At 43.0% G+C, this 19,889-nt stretch overlaps 2 protein-coding genes across 7 annotated transcripts; one reads left to right on the top strand and one right to left on the bottom strand.

Moving 5' to 3' along the window:
- Nucleotides 1-244: 244 nt before the first annotated feature.
- rec8b (REC8 meiotic recombination protein b) lies at nt 245-10,867 on the bottom strand. Of its 4 annotated transcripts, none has more exons than XM_014181059.3 (18): nt 10,630-10,867; nt 10,403-10,471; nt 9,820-9,962; nt 9,107-9,182; nt 8,166-8,286; nt 7,851-7,926; nt 7,676-7,743; nt 7,372-7,450; nt 5,777-5,852; nt 5,434-5,644; nt 5,086-5,223; nt 4,765-4,837; nt 4,325-4,497; nt 2,775-2,826; nt 2,021-2,087; nt 1,626-1,719; nt 1,118-1,224; nt 245-1,016 (listed from the first exon to the last, which is right to left on the bottom strand). In XM_014181059.3, the coding sequence occupies exons 1-18, from the start codon at nt 10,683-10,685 to the stop codon at nt 881-883; spliced, it is 1,815 nt and encodes a 604-aa protein (XP_014036534.1). In that variant the 5' UTR covers nt 10,686-10,867; the 3' UTR covers nt 245-880. The 4 variants fall into 4 exon arrangements, with proteins under 4 accessions (XP_014036534.1, XP_014036533.1, XP_014036536.1 ...); XM_014181058.3 differs by having other exon boundaries at nt 247-1,016; nt 1,603-1,719; XM_014181061.3 differs by having other exon boundaries at nt 248-975.
- Nucleotides 10,868-11,161: 294 nt separating this feature from the next.
- Nucleotides 11,162-19,817, top strand: LOC106590254 (programmed cell death protein 6). Of its 3 annotated transcripts, XM_082970739.1 has the most exons (7): nt 11,162-11,389; nt 11,508-11,607; nt 14,475-14,536; nt 17,168-17,212; nt 18,125-18,292; nt 18,664-18,773; nt 19,165-19,817. In XM_082970739.1, the coding sequence occupies exons 1-7, from the start codon at nt 11,359-11,361 to the stop codon at nt 19,261-19,263; spliced, it is 615 nt and encodes a 204-aa protein (XP_082826865.1). In that variant the 5' UTR covers nt 11,162-11,358; the 3' UTR covers nt 19,264-19,817. The 3 variants fall into 3 exon arrangements, with proteins under 3 accessions (XP_082826865.1, XP_045566694.1, XP_014036537.1); XM_045710738.2 differs by lacking the exon at nt 11,162-11,389 and having other exon boundaries at nt 11,396-11,607; XM_014181062.3 differs by lacking the exon at nt 11,162-11,389 and having other exon boundaries at nt 11,396-11,607; nt 18,125-18,283.
- The last annotated feature ends 72 nt before the right edge of the window (nt 19,818-19,889 follow it).

The raw sequence follows: 19,889 nt of genomic DNA on the forward strand, positions 1-19,889 counted from the left end.
ACTACAAGGCTATCCCACTGTAATATCATTGATTGACCACACATTTAAAGGGATAGTTCATCCCCAAATCAAAGTTAGTCAGATGTTTTCATATCTCAGATGTGGTCTTAAATTGAGTCCACGTTGGATAACACTATATCTATTGAGTAGATCCCAAATTACTGAGATAATGGCACCATTTTAATTTGATAGAATTACATTTGAGGCTTATTAATGAGTAAACGTGCATTTTATTAAAAAAATACATCTCAAATGCTTCAACGTAAGAACAGAGCAACATCATACCACAATTGATAAGATACAAAAACCACCAAAGGTTAAACAAAAGCTTTGTCAACAATATCAACTTGCATGACAGTTGACAAATTAGAATAAAAATATCTGCTAGATATACAGTATTAAATATATGAATAACAAATACGCTATTCAATAGATATTAATTATATAAATACCAACTTTGAATAAAAAGTTGTAACATTAATAGCTTTTCACTTCTTATAAAAAGGTTTCACTTATAAAGGTTACAAAAAATGTTAAAAATGTTAACTCCAAGAGGTCATCGTTTTGGGTGTGTCCTACAAATCAGTTTGAGGTGATGATTTCGTATTAACGATATTTGGGACATGAACATTATTACTCTTATAAAAGTATGGCTGCACACGTCCCGTGTGTGTGGAGACCACTGCTTAACTTGGACTGAAATAGGTGCCGGTACTCATTTTGGGTGCCGGTACTGTTTATAATTAGGTGCAGGAGCTCCACAATACTTTTAAGCTAATATTCCATAAGAGGAACAGGAGCTCAAGCAGTAGAACATTTGAGGTGCCGGTACTCAGCTGCGGTGAAATCCTGTCCAAGTCAAACGCAGGTGGAAACATCCTCAGGCGTGCATGGTGCTGAGTGGTCCAGGGATGATGGTGATGGGGCTGTAGGGTTCAGCCTGACATACAGCCAGGTCCCCAGCAGACACCAGCTCTGGACCATCACAACGGAACACAACACAACACACAAAATACCTGCATGTTGTTAGTTAAGTAAAACAATATTGGAATGCATACATGCATATAGCCCCACAAGTGATATCTATTGTTCCTCTGTTCTCTCTGTCGGCTCTCACCTAGCAGTTTGGAGAGAATGTGGGCTGCGGTAGTGCGGTCTGCCTCCAGGGGCAACAGAGAGTAAAAGGTGACTTTCCCAAACCTCAGGAGGTACGAGGACACCACACTGAAAGGAGCAGAGGGAAATGATAGCCATGTGAAAAACACTGCCCAGAGTTTCACAGTTAGAGAGAATAGATATAGAGAAGATAGAATAGTAGTGCAGTACAGTAATGACTGAGTTAGAAGCTGTTGGCTGGCCTCCCCACTTTTACGATCAAATTCCTGAACCAACACAATTGCACTTGACGAACCCCCCACTTACTATGACTGTGATATGTGGTTGTCCCACCTAGCAATCTTAAGATGAATGCACTAACGCTAAGTTGCTCTGGATAAGAGTGTCTGCTAAATGACTCAAATGTAAATGTTAGAATAGAATATAGATCTAGTTAGAATAGATAGTAGGGTAGTGATGATAGATGGGTGATTAGTAATACTATACCTCAACAGGCCCTCTGCAGTTACCTCTCTACCTTCTATCTCCTCTTCTCTGCCTGGTAGAGCCACATGTTCCTCTTCTATAGCCTCCATTGGCACTGGGGCTTCTTCCATAGGAGACCTGAACAGTCAGTATTAGTTAAAAGTGACACTTATGGATAGAAATGAGCAAAGACTCTGAGCTGTCCAACCAGGACCAAGACAACTACATAATGATACAACTATATATCCTCTTATTTTCTCTCTCACTAACTCACATACATACATACATACATACATACATACATACATACATACATACATACATACATACATACATACATACATACATACATACATACATACATACATACATATATATGTGTGTGTGTGTGTATATATATATGTATGTGTGTGTATCTATATATATATCTATATCTCACCATCTGCTGACAGGGGTGATCTGCTCGAGGGATTTGTCCTCTCTGGACACGTCTAGAAGAAACTCGGCTGAAAACATAGAACACAAACAGATATCAAAATGCAACAGTAAAGCAGTGGTGGAAAAAGTACCCAATTGTCATACTTGAGAAAAAGTAAAGATACCTTAATAGAAAATGACTCAAGTCAAAGTCACCCAGCACTATACAACTTGAGTAAAAGTCTAAAAGTATTTGGTTTTAAATATACTTAAGTATCAAAAGTAAATGTAATTGCTAAAGTATACTTAAGTATCACAAGTAAAAGTATAAATCATTTTTAAGTCTTTATATTAAGCAAACCAGATGGCCCAATTGTTTTTGAATTATACACACGAATACCCAGGGACTCCAGCACTCAGACATAATTTCCAAAAGAAGCATTTATGTTTAGTGAGTCTACCAGATCAGAGGCAGTAGAGCAAGTAAGCATTCAAAATGTAGCGAGGTTTTAGGGAAAATGTATGGAGTAAAACATACATTAATTTATTCAGGAATGTAGTGAAGTAAAAGTTGTAAAAAAATATAAATAGTAAAATAAAAGTACAGATACCCCCCAAAAATGACTTAAGTAGTACTTTAAAGTATTTTTACACCACTGCGGTAAAGTGATTGTATGTACATTTCAATGGTATCATCATAGAAGTAGAATCTTATTCTAGTTCTGTGGCGTCATTTTATTATTTAAAGTAACAGTGACAGGAAAACAATGTCTGACCTGATGCTTCAGATGGGGCTGCTCCTCCTGATTTCAGCAACTCTTGTGGGATCTGGGGATACAAGAGGAGAGAAAAGACAGTCATCTAGACTTCAGACATTTCTGAACTGTCTGTATACATGAACAACGAAGCAGTGTAGACTAGATGCTGTTATTCCAGGCTCTCTGAGTCATTTGAGATATTATTAAGAGTACTCACTGTCCTATTCAACTTCTCCCTTGGGTACATTTTAATTCACCCACAAGTCTTTTATGTAAATTACTGTTTACAAATGTCCTGTACAAGTGTCCCCTGGCGGCATTGGTAATGTAGAAGAATATGGTGTCAAACTTCACTCTGCAGTCCAACTCATCCCAAACCATCTCAATTGGGTTGAGGTCGGGTGATTGTGGAGGCCAGGTCATCTGATGCAGCACTCCATCACTCTCCTTCTTGGTCAAATAGCCCTTACACAGCCTGGAGGTATGTTGGGTCATTGTCCTGTTGAAAAACGAATTATAGTCCCACTAAGCGCAAACCAGATGGGATGGCACATCGCTGCAGAATGCTGTGGTAGCCATGCTGTTTAAGTGTGCCTTATATTCTAAATAAATCACAGACAGTGTCACCAGCAAAGCACCATCACACCACCTCCTCCATGCTTCACGGTGGGAACTACACATGCGGAGATCATCCATTCACTTACTCTGCGTCTCACAAAGACACGGCGGTTGGAACCAAAAATCTCAAATTGGGACTCATCAGTCCAAAGGACAGATTTCCACCGGTCTAATGTCCATTGCTCGTGTTTCTTGGCCCAAGCAAGTCTCTTCTTATTATTGGTGTCCTTTAGTAGTAGTCTCTTTGCAGGAATTCGACCATGAAGGCCTGATTCACACAGTCTCCTCTGAACAGTTGATGTTGAGATGTCAGTTACTTGAACTCGGTGAAGCATTTATTTGGGCTGCAATTTCTGAGGCTGGTAACTCCAATGAACTTATCCTCTGCAGCAGAGGTAACTCTGGGTCTTCCTTTCCTGTGGCGGTCCTCATGAGAGCCAGTTTCATCATAGCGCTTGATGGTTTTTGCGACTGCACTTGAAGAAACTTTAGATGTCTTAAAGTAATGATGGACTGTCGTTTCTCTTTGCTTATTTGAGCTGTTCTTGACATAATATGGACTTGGTCTTTTACCATATAGGGCTATCGTCTGTATACCACCCCTACCTTGCCACAACACAAATGAATAGCTCAAATGCATTAAGGAAGAAAGAAATTCCACTTTTAACAAGGCACACCTGTTAATTGAAATCCATTCCAGGTAACTACCTCATGAAGCTGGTTGAGAGAATGCCAAGAGTGTGCAAAGCTGTCATCAAGGCAAAGGGTGGCTACTTTGAAGTATCTCAATATTTAGAACAATTATTTGGTTACTACATTCTATATGTGTTATTTCATATTTTTGATGTCTTCACTATTATTTTACAATGTAGAAAATAGATAACAAGAAGAAAACCCCTGGAATGATTAGGCGCCTCCAAACTTTTGACTGGTACTGTAGATCCGCTCACCTCTCGCATACTAGAGTCCGTCCTCTTTCTCTCCACCTCTATCCTCACTCTCTCCATCTCGGAGCTGCCCTCCTCCTCAGTCTCCTCCTCTCTGCCTCTCTCCCCGGTGCGAGGAAGCGTAGTGAGGACGGCGCACTGTTTCCATAGCAACAGGAGGTCAGGGTGCAGGAGAGCTGCGTCGAGGAAAGAGAGACAAAAGACTCATGATGTGAAATCATCATTATAACCTCATGGTGTGGCAGTTGTGAGGTGGCTCCGTTGGTTGGAGCAAGGTGCTGGCAACATCCGGGTTATGGGTTTGAGTCCTACATTGGACACATACTGTACTACTATATAAGAACTATGAGCTGCTTAGAATCAAAACATCTACTAAATGACCATATTACTACCATCTACTCTGGTCAGCTAGGACCATCTCAGGAGAGGAGTCATATACTCACAGCCAGAAGGGGCAGTGTAGAGCTCTGCTGGGAGGAGCTTCTTCTGGGCAGGAAAGTTTATCAGCACCTGAGACTGAGGAGGAGGCACAGACAAAGCAATGAAAATACAATTATATCTATATTTTCTTTGAAGCAATCACTGATGCACCAAACGGAAGAAAACACACTGAAACAGGGAGGGACTACCTGGACCTGTCCAATAACAAACTTACATTTTTGTTTCCAGTTGCAAACCCTTTAAAACGTTACCATTGCATGCCCTAATGAACACAACTCTGGTAAGACTAGTGAAGGCTAAGTAGTGGAAGGCTTGAGTTTTACCAGGAGCAGAGTCTCAACCTTGGTGTCCTCGATCTGCACCCGCATGGTATCCTGGGAGATCTGCACCTGAGGGTCGGCAAAGATGAGCTGGCGCCTGCGACCCCGCCTCTTAGGAGGAGGAGCGTCTATATGGGGGAGCTGGGATGATGAGAGGGATGTGAGGCAAGAAAAGAGAGGAAGAGAGCAGATGGGAGGGTTATGGATAGATCAAACTGAGAGGAGCCTGTACACACCCACACATTTGGCAGGAGAAAATATAGGACAGAAATATCTTGTTCATACGGATGCTTGGATTCCTGAGTCCTCATGATGAGTCACACACAGAACAGTGTGAACAGACACACACACCTCGCCACAGGAGCTTTCTGCCGCTTTCTCCGTCCCCCTCTCTGACTGACTCGCTGACTCCCCCTCTCTCTCGGTGTCTGGGGCAGAGGGCATGGCCACCTGAGGGGGGGTCATCTCCATGGGAACAACCTCTAACGGCACCTCCATGGGCAGACCGGTCTCCTCATCCAGCAGCCACACACTGTCCCCCACCACCACCGACACCTTCAGCCTGGACACACACACACACACACAGAGAAAGAAAAACAATACAACAAAGAGTACGTTTTAAAAAAGGCATGGGAAGATAGAAGATCAAGGTGACATGCCCTGTCAGAAAACATGATTCTTCCATATGACTTACTGGTCAATGGAGGTCATGCCTGGCTCCATGTCCCTGCTTCTCTCTCCCTCTCTCTCCCTTTCCCTCTCTTCTAGCTCTGTACAACACACACACACACCAGTTTACGCAAACGTATATTTACTCACTTATTTCCCTTTCATTATCTGTCTTACGGGTCCTACTATGTTACAAAGGCTCTGCTACCCGACCCGAGCCCGACGGACCTGACACTATACAGCGGGTTAGGGCCAGGTAGGGCCTGTTGTTTCATCAATTACTAGGGTACGGGCTGAGCTATTTGCTCATGCTCTGTTGCACAGTAGCCTAGTCATATCTTACTAGGACCATAACGTGGTGACCATTGTCTGAGCCGACAAGAGAGATTATTTCACAGAAAATAAGAATGTTCCGGAGTTTAAAGTGATGAAAAGTAGCTCGCTAACTGCTCTTTTGCATCTCGTCATTGAGCAGCCCAAAGCGGAGCCGTTGCTATGAATACTATACAGGCAGACTAGCAGCAGAGCGGATGCAGGGTAGTGATTGATGAGGTAAAAAGGTAAATCAAACTCGACCAACACAATATAATTGCCATGGAAACACGTGGGGGAAAGGGCCGTGGGGGAAAAGATCCTGAATATCCTCATTGTCCCCCAGCAAAATGTGCCTAGATTTAGTCTATTGTTTATATGTGTATTTCATATTGAGGTAAAAATCTGAGTATGTTTGTATGGATGTCAACCCCAACACTTGTTCATGTCATCGTCACCAATCAACTAACTGCATTACAGTTAAAACTGACTACCACCACCAATTCTATGTGCTAGCTATGCTAACCAGCATCGAAAACAGCCAAATATATCCAAATTGGACTCAAGTTCCCACATTGTGGGCCTGCTACAATACATAAATCATGACGGATTTGACGAATATCCACTTTGTTAAATCAGATTTGTTGAATGTGCACCAATCTGGTTAATGGACCGGTATATCTCCCTACCAATAAGTGCCCTTCTTTGCGAGGCATTGAAAAACCTCCCTGGTCTTTTGTGGCTAAACACTATTATTGCACACAGAGTGAGCCCATGTAACTTATTATGTGACTTGTTAAGCACATTTTTACTCCTGAACTTATTTAGGTTTGCCAAAACAAAGGGGTTGAATACTTATTGACTCAAGACATTTCAGCTTTTCATTTTCGATTAATTTGTAAAAATGTCAAATAAGATAATTCTACTTTGACATTATGGGGTATTGTGTGTAGGCCAGTGACCAAAAAAATCTAAATTGTATCAATTTGAAATGTTCAGGCTGTAACACAACAAAATGTGGAAAAAGCCAAGGGGTGTGAATACTTTGTGAAGGCATTGTGTAGTCGGGCGGTTGCAGATGTGTTATTAGCAACTGCAGGCAGGTGCAGGTGAATAAACTGCTGAAACACGCACCACTAGCCCAGGGAGGGGAGGACAGACAGAGACCAGCAGCTAATGGATAATAATGAAGGAAGTTATTTCTGATTTCAGGTTCGGGCAAGGCCTTAAATTTGGCAGAAGCAATTGGGCCTGAACGTCGCAGGCATGTGTGGGGCTTTATTCTTTACTCTCCCTCTCTTCTCTCACCGTCATGGAATTGGTCCTGCTGCTCCAAAAGCATGTCAATCTCTTTGCCAGTGGCTTCAGGAAGGTCAGCTCCTTCAAACTTTATGGAGAGAAGGGCAGAGGGAGACCGAGTTCAACTTCAGGAACGATTGAGCTCAGGAAAGATCCTTTTGGATCCAAATTCCTTGTTGAGTTCACATGGTCACTAAATAGGCAAAGTGAGTAACATTCTCAGTCCGATCCTAAATGACTGAGGTTTATAAATATACACAATAGCCTTTCTATGTCCTTTTATCAGTATATTATAACACTATATTCAGGTCACCCCAACAGCAACGATGACAAGCTGCTCCTTCTCTTTCAGGGTAATGGCATCAGGAGGGGATTTGAAACCTGAGAGACAGAGACAGAGACAGAGAGACAAAGGGCAACAAACATTAGTAATGCAGATTTGTTGCTGAGGATTTTCCATCCCAAATCAGACTGTCACGCAGTCTCACCTCCGTCCTCTGGTGCAGTTCCAGGACTGGCCCCTATGGGGCGCTCTGGAGTCATGCTCTCAATCAGCTGCCATGGCTGGGAATGAACGAGACACACAGAGGGAGTGTTAGAACGGTGTTCAATCAATAAATGCATTATCAACTCACAAGGTGACTCAATGAGGGTAAAGTTAAATTTGTGTCTTGAAAAGGCTTTTTGTGTACTGTGTGTACATAGGAATTAACTGTGGCCGTATGGGGGTTACACATTTTTGTAGTGACATACCGTTGGAAATGAGTTAACTAGGTAAAAATTGTGTAGAAATGGTTGTATACCTGAGGGATCCTATAGGGACTAGGCAACAGGTGCTCAAAGCCCATCACCCCAAAGAAGGGGTCCTGTGCCCCCTCGGCCTCCTGCAGCAGGAACAGGGAGTCTGGGACATTTGGGGCTTGTCTGGGGAGGGAAGGGTGCTAATGTTATTACTACAACATGGCTACAAAACGGCTGACATGCATCACCCAGGCGACACATTGGTGGTGAACACCATACAATGTACAGTACCTTTTGACCTAATAAAAAAAACAGAACATAAATCCAAACCATTATCATTGTCAATATACATTGAGTATACAAAACATTAGGAACACCTGCTCTTTCCATGACATAGACTGACTGGGTGAATCCAGCTGAAAGCTATGATCCCTTATTGATGTAATTTGTTAAATCCACTTAAATCTTTTATCATGCCCATTCACCCTCTGAATGGCACAAATACTTAATCCATGTCTCAAGGATTAAAAATCCTTCTTTAACGTGTCTCCTCCCCTTCGTCTACACTCATTGAAGAGCCTTTGAACAGGGTATGGTAGTAGGCGCCAGGCGCACCGGTGTGTCAAGAAATGCAACGCTACTGGGTTTTTCACGCTCAACAGTTTCCCGTGTGTATCAAGAATGATCCAACACCCAAAGGACATCCAGCCAACTAGACACAGCTGTGGGAAGCATTGGAGTCAACATGGGCCAGCATCCCTGTGGAACACATTCGACACCTTGTGGAGTCCATGTCCCAATGAATTGAGGCTGTTCTGAGGGCAAAAGGAGGTGCAACTAAATATTAGGAAGGTGTTCTTAATGTTTTGTACACTCAGTGTATGTGTGATAGTTATATCTGACTAATGTTTTGTACACTCAGTGTATGTGTGATAGTTATATCTGACAACTCCAGGGAACATGTGTGTATGGGACATACGGGTAACGGTGTGTGTTTGTTCACCTGTCAGGCTCAGCCAGGTCGATGCGTGCGTGTCTCTCAGAGCGTACCAGGCGCTCAATGGTCTGCTGGATCTCCTCTGGAAGAGAGGAGAAAAAGTTTGCAGTGAGGTCATTTAGCAGACACTCTTATCCAGAAGCAATTAGGTTTAAGTGCCTTGTTCAAGGGCACTTAAACATATTTTTCACCTAGTCAGCTCTGGGATTCGAACCAGCAACCTTTCAGTTACTGGTCCAATGGTCTTAACCGCTAGGCTACCTGCCATGGCATGCATACATACATACAAATACATCGTCGTGACTGGACAGCTATGGTTCTGAACACGTGGGTCTGTACAAGCTGGTGACCCTGAACACGATATGATAGCGGATCTGTGTATCTGTTAGCATGATTTATGTCTGGCTGCTAGGAGGCTATATCAGACTATCGAGTTGCCTGTTATGATAAGTGAGTGTACCTGAGCGTAATCATACATATCGACCTCTAGCAACAATGTGGTTGTATACTTTATTGTCTCAGGTTGTATTAATGAGTGTGTATGGATGGAGAGTAACCCTTAGGCTGCATTTCAGTTCAATCTGTGTCCTTGGTCCTGTAGCTTGCCTTACCATTAGACCTGATATAGTGTCTCTGATTACCGGCCTATTTCGACGAGCATCTCTTTACATGGCATTAGTCTGTATGCCCTTCATTTTAACCCTTCCCCTCTCTCTCACCCAGAAGGAAACCACACTGGCGGTGGTAGACGATAACCACCCCATACTGCAGCTGGGAGGACAGGTAGAGGGAGAAGCGAGGCCGAGGGAGACCAGGGCAGAGTGGAGCCACCTGGACCGTCACGTAATCCATGATGTCCTCACTGCAAGTACACCACCATAGCTACATGATTGATATCAGATCACTATCACACTCACAACTGATGTGTATGGCCATGGCACAACATAGGGACATGTTTCATCAGGACAGAACTTAGTTAGGGAGTAGCTGCCCCAGTATCTCTGCGTTAGAGTTGTCGATGTGTCTCTTCTGGTGTCTCCAGATGTAACAGGAGTAAATGAAGATTGTTCCTCAGCGAAACACCATATTTTTTAGTGAGTAACAAACGTTTTATTTACATTATAACGTTAATGCGTGGGAGTTTGAATCAGAGCTTCATGGGTGTTAGGGAGGAGACACTTCATAGTTGACATCTCTAACGCAGAGATACTGGGGCAGGGACTAGCTAAGCAGGGACCATAGGTTGATCACTTGACATAATATTTTCCCTCAGACATAGAAAGGGAGAAGGATTGTGGTTACCATGTCCGCCCAACGTTGACCCTCAGAAGCTCTCTGCGTGTTATCCTGATCCCTTTGGTGGCTGCCAACCTAAAACACAGAAAAAAAACAGCATGACAATACCAGAAACGGAAAGGTCTCTGATGCTGATGGCATACTCACATTACATTGACTGAGATTCACAAGCTACAAAATATTAAACTCAGCCTAAGAGGATGCTAGCTAGCTAATGCTAGAGAGCAACTCACCAAATAGTGGAAAAGCAACCGGAGTGCCTCTGAAGAACGTTTGGATAGTAAAACATTTTTCCTCAATTCATGCAGAAATATTGTTTTGCAATTTGGTGTCTGGAACCTGGTTTGGAACGTAAAAAGATCAGATTGATCAATGAAAGGGTTGATGTCAGCTGCTAGATAGCTAACGTTACAGGCAGATTCTCCTCAGAGAGCAGCGGTATCGAAATTCGCGCCAAATTTAGCTAGCTTGATGACGTTTAGGTTTTTGACCAATCATGGAGACCGCAGTGGTCCAAAAAGATAAACAGCAGAGACATTTATATAGAACATAAATACATGGATCTGGTAAACACATCAGTCGGTAACTTAGATAATACAGTAGCGGTAGATGGTAGGCTGCAAAATGTTTTAGTTCTAGCTAAGTGAAAATCATATTATGTTGGAAATCTCAAACGTTTAATTAGGTCGCTATTTTAGAAAATGCTGTGAGGGAGAACATGCAGTTTAACATTTAGAGCGTCTCGTGCAATAACGTGATTTAGAATTTCACACAAGAAAGCTTTTGGTAAATAAAGACCAATCAAAACGTGTGGAAGTGGGAAACTCTTTTCACGCCACTTCGATACCGAAGTGACTTTTTGTTACTCTCATAAGCTGCTACAAAAAATCACTTTGTATTGAAGTGAAAAGAGTGTGTGAAAGTGGAGTCATTTTCGAGTCATCCACTAAGGAGGCAGCCCTATGACGTTTCCACAGTTTCTTACGGGAAGTGGTGAGTGAGATGCCACGCCTCTGCGCGAAGAATGTCAGTGTCAGATTGAAACGAGTACAGGGTACACACATTTTTCATAACACCAATTATAAAGCTTTAAAAATGGCATATCATACAGGTAGTCCGTATAGAGGACAACCTCAACAACAACAACAACAACAATACAACAACGCAGCGCCAGCACCGGATCAAGGTTTTCTTTGGAATATATTTCAGAGGTGAGTGGAAAGACGTCTTTCGTGGCTATCGAAATAACAGTACTCCGCATTGATTTGAGCTTCATTTTGAAAACTGCTGCCACAGGGCATAATAGGCAGAGATTATAATACTACAGCAGTTTATGTATGCATAAAAAGTTATTATTTTTGTCTTAGTATTATAGCCGTGGTTCGGTGATTACATTTATTTCACAGACTTTCTTAAAGAAAAACAAAACATATCAGGATTTATTTTGCCTGACAGTTTTCTATTTACTTTTGCATATGACATTTTCCTACCACACACATACAGTGCTTTGTTTTTCAATTGTATTATATACAGTTACAACCAGTACAGGGCGTAGATATGATCATCTCAGTCATGTAACGTTAGCTAATTAAAATGATCTCATCATTTACTATCTATCTGTTTCTATTGTGTTGGTCCGTTATTCTATGACATTAGTTTTGAATACACTTTATTTTACAGGGACTGACAAGAGAGCAGACATGTCAATTTACATAAACTTAAAACTGACAATAACTGGCATAACGTTGTCGAAAAAGAGGGAAGATCTTCTTTCCCCTATCTGTAGTATTGACGAAGATGGTTGATAAATGAAGATGTCCCACTCATGACCGTTTCTGAAAAAATTGTCACCGGTCTGTTAAATGGGTGGCTCTCCCATATTCACCAATGCCTTAATAGCTGGGTCTGGTCTTCTTAGTTCATTGACTGTATATCAACCAGAAGAAAGGAGTGAGTGAGACGTCTCGCTTCATGTTAGTCCCTGGTATTGAGTTATGTAACACTGCAGAGGATCCATGGTGCTCTGCTTTCTCGCAACATTAAAATGCTGCAGGTACGCAAAACACTTTTTAAAACACGAAACACTTTGGAGAATAATTTATAAGGAGGCAAAACCTAGAAAACTTGGTCTTATCTGTCTATCAGTATTCCACACACTCCACATTTCAGAGGTGTACCTAGCCTGAGCTGAAGCAACACACTGGGGCTGGAACTCCCTGCGTCATATGACTTGAGTGGTCAAAGTGTAAATCCATTAGTCACCAGCAACCTGGTGCTTTTCTTAGCATTTTGTTAGGCTTGAGTCATGGAATGATCCTTTTCCACTCCGCCTCTATGATCATTAGATTCCATGACATGATCCCATGACAAACAAGTAGTCACTAGACCTAAACAAAACTCACTCGTCCATGGTCATGTGGCATTACACTGGCATGTCAAATGTAGGCCAAAAAGGCTTGAGTTTACACAGGCTACCCAATTCTGATCTTTAGACCAATCGCATCAGAACTTTTCACATCAGATCGTTTTCAGAGCTGATCTGATTCGTCAAAAGACCCATTAGTGAAAAAAAGGATCAGAATTGGGCTCTCTGTGTAAACACAGCCAAATACATAGCCTAGGGTAGAACAGCAGAGGATCCATCTAGGCATAGATCAGCATCTGATACGTGACAAGACAAACAATTGCTTACACTGTCTGCCGTCAGTGAATAAACAAACGTTTAGGATCATTTTGTCTGAAAATCGGCTTTGTGTTCTGAAGAGCTACCTCCACTTCCCCCTACCATGAGAGCCAGCATGAGATAAGCTGCTAAAGCATTTGACTGGAAAACTAAGTTCCCGCCAGGCATGTCATAACTTGAATAGCTCCATAGGAAAAACTGAGACAGGCCGGGGAAATGTTACGATTCCAATGGCTACTGTGCTGCTTGTAGTACTAATGTTTACAGCTAATGTTTAGGATTTGTTCTGAGCACCATTCAGCAAATGGGACGATGGTTCTGCTTCAGGCCAGGGAAAGGAATTTTAATGATGCACTTTCAATTCACCTCATTTTATGTAAAACCCAGTGAGGTAAGTCAAACCTGAGGAGGGGTAACAAGTAAGTGAGATTGAGCAGTTGGACACACACGCGCACAGCACAGACTCTACTCAAAGTGTTTGGTTTAGGTTAGGTAGGTCCCTCGTCTGACCAAGCAACCCATTTCTTTCATTCTGGAGGAAGTCACAAAGCGTGCCTTCATGGAAAGTCAGGTTTTGTATTTCTATGTGGCCTGCAGTTAGGTTGGTTTGTTGCTGGTAGGTTGGTCTGTGGAGGTTGCTAAGGAACATGTGAGTCATTGGAGGATTGTGCTACATTTCAGAGGAGGTTATTCCAGAACTGGAAGGCAAGGCCTCTAATTTGTGTTAATGTTCAACTCTCACAAAACGTCTCCCACGTCTAAACAGAACGACTGTACCATTCTAATACTATTCAATTGGAACACGATTTAAAAATCAGGCCAATTAGTTTGTGATGTTACACTTCTATAACAGATGGCCTAGCGCATAGCTTTATACTGAAAGGCGGTGGGTTCTGAGATTGTACAATAGAATGTAGTAAGATATTTGTGTGTATTGTAAATTCAAAGCAAAAACGTTTATTGCTTCTCTGATCTATTTTCTCTTGGTGAAGAAAGTATCTGAAGCCTCCTTTCTTTGGCATTGCACTCAAAATACACAGTATTAGCTAGCCTGATCCCAGATCTGTTTGTGCTGTACGGTACCCAACTCCTATGCTTGTCATGCCAAACATGTCGGTTAGTTTTGGTTTCACTTTTCACTGATCTGTGATGTTGGGGATGGTGGCGAGTGTAAAATGACACCACCATCCCCACAAGTCATCGTCCTGTCCCTAGCCCAGCCTGCACACTCCCATTGAACGGAGTGTTTAGATCCTGACAAGGGGCTTACAGCGTAGTGCCGGTAGGGTTTCGGCTGGGCTGCATTGTGTGTTTGATACAGTCTGCCTGTCTGTATCTAATTGTGTGTTTGATACAGTCTGCCTGTCTGTATCTAATTGTGTGTTTCCTCCCCAGAGTGGACAAGGACAGGAGCTGTGTGATATCAGACACAGAGCTCCAGCAGGCCTTATCGAACGGTACGTCTCTTCCTTCTCCTCTAGACCTCAACACCTCCTCCTCATTTCAACACCTGGCGAGGGATGGAGAGAAGCATGCTGAGGAGAGTTGGTGGTCTGAACTTGAATTTGACACAAATGTTTTGTTTTTACTTTAAAAAAAAACAGATGGAAAGGTTTTCTGGTGACAAAGGAAAAGTACTTCCTGTATGAGACAGGAAATGGCTGACGACGGGTGTCACCTGATAATTAACTCAACACCCTCTTGTTGTTGAGATATGACAGAGGAGTGGCTTAGCCAATGCCACGAGCACAACATGACATTAGTCTTTCCACTGGGCTGGATGGCGAGAGATGCTCATGATTGAATCAATGCTATGAGTGAACATCGTGTTTTGTAGCTTAGGGCACTAGTTACTAGAGTACAGCACAGCAGACGTTGGGATCGTCTTTACAACAAACATGTATTCTGTACCTCAACATTTTGAATTGGTCAAGGTCTCTCTCTCTCTGCGGAAAGGGTTTTGAAAGGGTTTGAATGGACATTCTTCTCTCAAACAGTTTTTTTTTACACTGTGAAAAAGTGTTGAGGCCCAAGAGCGATGAAAGGAGCTGTTATCTGGTAGTAGCCCTGGTTCAGAATACTAATGACCCAGGCTGTGTGGAAGGCAGGCAGGCAGGCGCAGTTCACACAGTCAGTCCAGTCGTGTTCATTAGTAGGGCTGTGTCATGATTTGGCTGTGCCAGTGAGACTGTGTGTGACTGTGTGCAGGCTGCTGACCGAATGCAAGCTGTGCCCCGTTCTCGGCCATGCACTTCACTGACCATGCCCACGGTGCTGTCACTATATCACTCTTACACTCACCCAGACCTCTCTGTTCCCTCCTTCTTTATTTTATCCTGCTCTTTTCACCTCTCCATTCTCCTCTTATCGATCCTGTCCTCCCCTCTTCCCACTTCTCACCCCTTCCCTTGATATCCCTCTCCTCCCCTCAGGCAGACTGTGTAGTGTTACCACTATAAGCTGTGGCTCGTCCTCTCGGGGCTGACGTCCTCTCTCCATCAGACCCTGTGACAGTGCCGCTCCCTGATGAGAAACAGATGGGCTCCTGTTGTACGTCGCCAGTCTATCAATAAAGGGAATCTTTTCTAGGTGTCTGGGTCTTTTAGCTAGCTCTCCATATTAACGGTCCACTTAGCTCCCGCTCTGCACCAACCACCTGTCAAAATGTGCCTCTCCTCCCCGACTGAGATTAATGTGCTTTGATTTCTTTTATTTTTTTCGGTGCAACCAGCCAAGTAGTTGCTGAAATCAGCAGCATTGCATTCACTGTGCTGAGTAGTTTCAATGGCAAATCTACGTGCCAAGGGAATATAGGCCCATCTACTAATGGGAAAAACTCCCGCATCGACTACTCCTGAATCGCCTCATGAACATTTTTCAAAAGGCAGAATAATAACACAAAACAATCATGTATGGCTTTGACAGGAACGGGACAGATTGTCTGGCATCTGTGGAGAAGAGGTTCCCTGCTCAGCACCCTGCCGGCACTGCATGTAGGACAGGGGTGAGGGGAGGGGGACTGGTGGTCATTTTCTATCTCAAGGTTGAGCTCAACCTTGCACATGCTGTTTTAGCCTGCCTGGAGCAGTTAGTAGTAAGTGAATGAGTGTGTGTTACTATGTGTGATTTCAAACCTGTGTGAGGCCCTTTCGAGGTGTGTGTGTGTGTGTGTGTGTGTGTGTGTGTGTGTGTTAGAGCGATCTCACTAAGCCTCTCCTGTGGGGCGCAGTTTTGCGGTCACCCTGTTTTTTCTTCCATGTGCCCCTCCCTGTTCCCCCAACCTCGTCATGAGTGGGCACTGGGCAGCGCAGTGAGAAGGTCCAGTGTGTGTGCTGGACAGAGGAAGCTTTGTCTCACAGGCCGGGCGGGGGCAGCCTCGACACGCACGCAAACACGCACACTCACCGCACACACTCCTGTGGTGCCCGTCTGGGTGCTTGACCAACAGACAGGGCACCTCTCTCGGACATGGCCGGTCACTGTTGTTGACCTCACAGCTACTGGAGAACGGGGAGTCTGGCTGGAGACCTGACCATTCCTCTCTGGTCTGGGTGTAGTCCAGACGCTTCATGTCTGTTCCTTGGCCCAGACCAAATCCCAGCCAGTCCCGCCCAGGTCGGAATAAGGAGACAGAGCGGCCTGAGTGGGAGACATCTCTCCGAGGCTTGGCTTGTCGTTGCAGAGGAACGGCTTAATGTGAAAAGTGGTTCACTTGACTGGACTGCAAAGCCTCCTCTATCTCTCGCTCTCTCTCCCCCCTCAGAGCAGTGAGAGTGAAAAGGTTGAGATGGTGAGTCAGCAAGGTTTAAGAAACCCTGATAAATCTCCAGCAGTTCTCCTCTGTTACCCAAAATACTGGCTTGGTAAAAAGGATACCCAAGATAAGAACAGAATGGTTGCTTAAGTCCTCCTAACTCTTTACTTGGCCTATTTCCCTCTTCTTCTTGTTCTGTTATAAATAGCCTAGTTCATTAAAGTCCAAATGTATTAATTAACTTGGCACAGTCGTCCTGTGCATTTTAACTTTTTGTGGCAGAATGTTTTAGTCATTGTTTTTCACCAATCGTTTCTCTGTCTTCTCTTTGTAGGTACATGGACACCTTTCAACCCAGTGACAGTCCGATCAATCATATGTGAGTATTTGTCCCGCTTTGACCCTTGACACACAAACAAACTTGCACAATGACAAGCCTATATTGTCCTGACCTGGTGTACTACCATTGTTTTATATGTTATCCCCATAGCAACCCTTTTCATTAACGTTGGTGCACAGTGACACATTTCAACCCGTCTCCCCAGTTAAGTGGAAGCATGCAGCTATCGGTAAAACGGGGAATAAGGAGCATTTCTTTCTAACAAACAGGAGGTGTTTTTTTGTCTCTTAAGGCATCTATCTATATCCATCCACTGACCGTATTGATTGGCTTACACACTTACCCTTTCACCAGCTGGAATCTGCTTTAGTCCAAGTGTAGCTGAATATAAATAGAAAAATATACTAAGAAGATACAACTAATTTTATATTTAGTGGTATTATTTTGAATCTCAATAATCCACCATTGCTTCCCACTCTGACTGTACTGTACACAGTAAACCAGTTGTATTCAAATGGCCATCCAGCCGACCAGCCCTGGGCCTTCTATGTGATGAAGCCCTTTGTTAGGATGTAATTGGATTAAACCGCAGGGGAAAGTTCAAACGGGCAAGATTTCTTTAACTCTGTGTCATAACAGATGCTATGGTAGTCCTTAGTCCAGCGTGTTGACGTTATGCCTTCTAGCATTGAACTACACTTCCCAGCTGTCCCTTCTTCTTAGGTGGTGTTTCTCAGGGGTCTATTCAGTGTGGTAAAATTTCCGAATTTTGCGGAGAGAAATATAATGAATAAAGTTTACATGGTGCCCGATTCTATAAGACTAAGACAGAAAAAACATACATATTCTACAAAATGCATTTCTATCTGAACATTGTTTTGTAACATTACACCCTTCTGAACAGACCTCTTGCTCTCACTCATATCTTTTCTATTGACTTCCGTCTCACAGCCATGTTTGACAGGGAGAACAAAGGAGGGGTGAACTTCAACGAGTTTGCCGGAGTGTGGAAGTACATCACGGACTGGCAGAACATCTTCCGCACCTACGACAGAGACAACTCGGGCTTCATCGACAAGAACGAGCTTAAGCAAGCACTGACTGGATTCGGTGAGCAAAGTATGCCTTCTCTATTTGACCATATTGGTGGCGGGCCAACCGCTATACCGGTTACGTTCATTTCTGCGGTTCACAAGGTCAGATCCGATATTCTAATGCCTTTCTGTAAGATCAAGTAAGGTCAACATGCATGAGCCTGGTTAAAGATATGTGCCAAAATAGTTGTGTAGATGCATGACAATATTCATTGTTAGCCTCGCATACATTGAGTTCAAGCATGTTGTTATTTTCTATCCTCATTGAAATGTAGTAGTTCTTAGTCCTGTATGAGAAGTAAGCAGGTGAAAACCCTATGCATGTTACAAATTGGTTAAGGGTTGTTGTACAGATGTGTTTCTGTGATGTTGACTGTTCTCTGTCCTTCTCCTCAGGGTATCGCCTCTCAGACCAGTTCTACAATACTCTCATAGAGAAGTTTGACAGGCAGAGGAAGGGACAAGTGGCCTTTGATGACTTCATCCAGTGTTGTATTGTTCTACAGGTAACCAACCGTCTTACTGGGCTTCCTGTGCACATACCACTGGTTATGAAGCCTACATTGTTTTGTCAAAATATTGTCTGTACAGTATATACAGCCCATGTTGAAATTGGACTTTGTGTTGGCTCAATATGGTATTTTCTTTCCATTCATGGCCACGCTGTTGTCTGTAGATTAAGATATTTTGGGCTGGTTTCTCAGACACAAATTAAGCCTAGTCCTTGACTAAACTTTTTCAATGTAGAATCTCAATTGAGAATGCTTTTTAGTCCTGGACTAGGCTTAATGTGTGACTGGGAAAGCGGCCATTGATGTTTATTTACCAACATGGCATCTGTACTGGCTAGTATGTCTAAGTCAAGATCTACTGTAAAATGTTCTTTGTCACTTTCAGAGGTTGACCGACGTGTTCAGGAGGTACGACACAGACCAAGACGGCTGGATCCAGGTTTCCTATGAACAGTATCTATCCATGGTTTTCAACGTTGTATAGTAGATCCAACAGCACAACTGGACACAACTGTGCCAAAGCCAAATCCTTCCCACCTCCACGTGTCTTCCTTGATCAAGATGACTGGGACTCTGGGATAGGATATAAAGACATTATGTTCTGTCTGTCATTGTTCATAATGTTTGTTTAATGTCTGAATCTTATCTTAATAATGAATATCTGTGTTTAAGGTAAACCTGCATTGTACATATCATTTAGGACAAATAATTGCATGCTTCTGTGGGACTTTTGCCAATGTTCAAAGCATACACTCTTAATCTCAGATCTATTTTGCTGAAGTCATGTTTACAAATACTGTGAAAGCAGGTTATGGTTGGGCACAAAGCCTGCTTTTAGATTCACTGACATGCCAGCTAACGCCATATTTGTAAAGACATATTTTTAACCAGCAAATCTATAAAAAAGTTAGCCTGTTTATTATTTTAGGGAGAAGAAGAGTACGCTTTTGTATCGTTTATTTTTTTGTGTGCATGATGCCTTAAACTGTATAAATGCAAGAGGAACCTCTTTTATTAAAAAAAGAAACCTGAGATAAAGTTGTGAGCTCTGAATTGAATGTGTGGTGGGAAGACATAATAGTTTGCTGTAGACAGACACAATAGTATACA

The sequence above is a fragment of the Salmo salar genome, chromosome 29, assembly GCF_965601325.2.
Source record: "Salmo salar chromosome 29, fSalSal1, whole genome shotgun sequence".
Classification (NCBI taxonomy): Eukaryota; Metazoa; Chordata; class Actinopteri; order Salmoniformes; family Salmonidae; genus Salmo; species Salmo salar.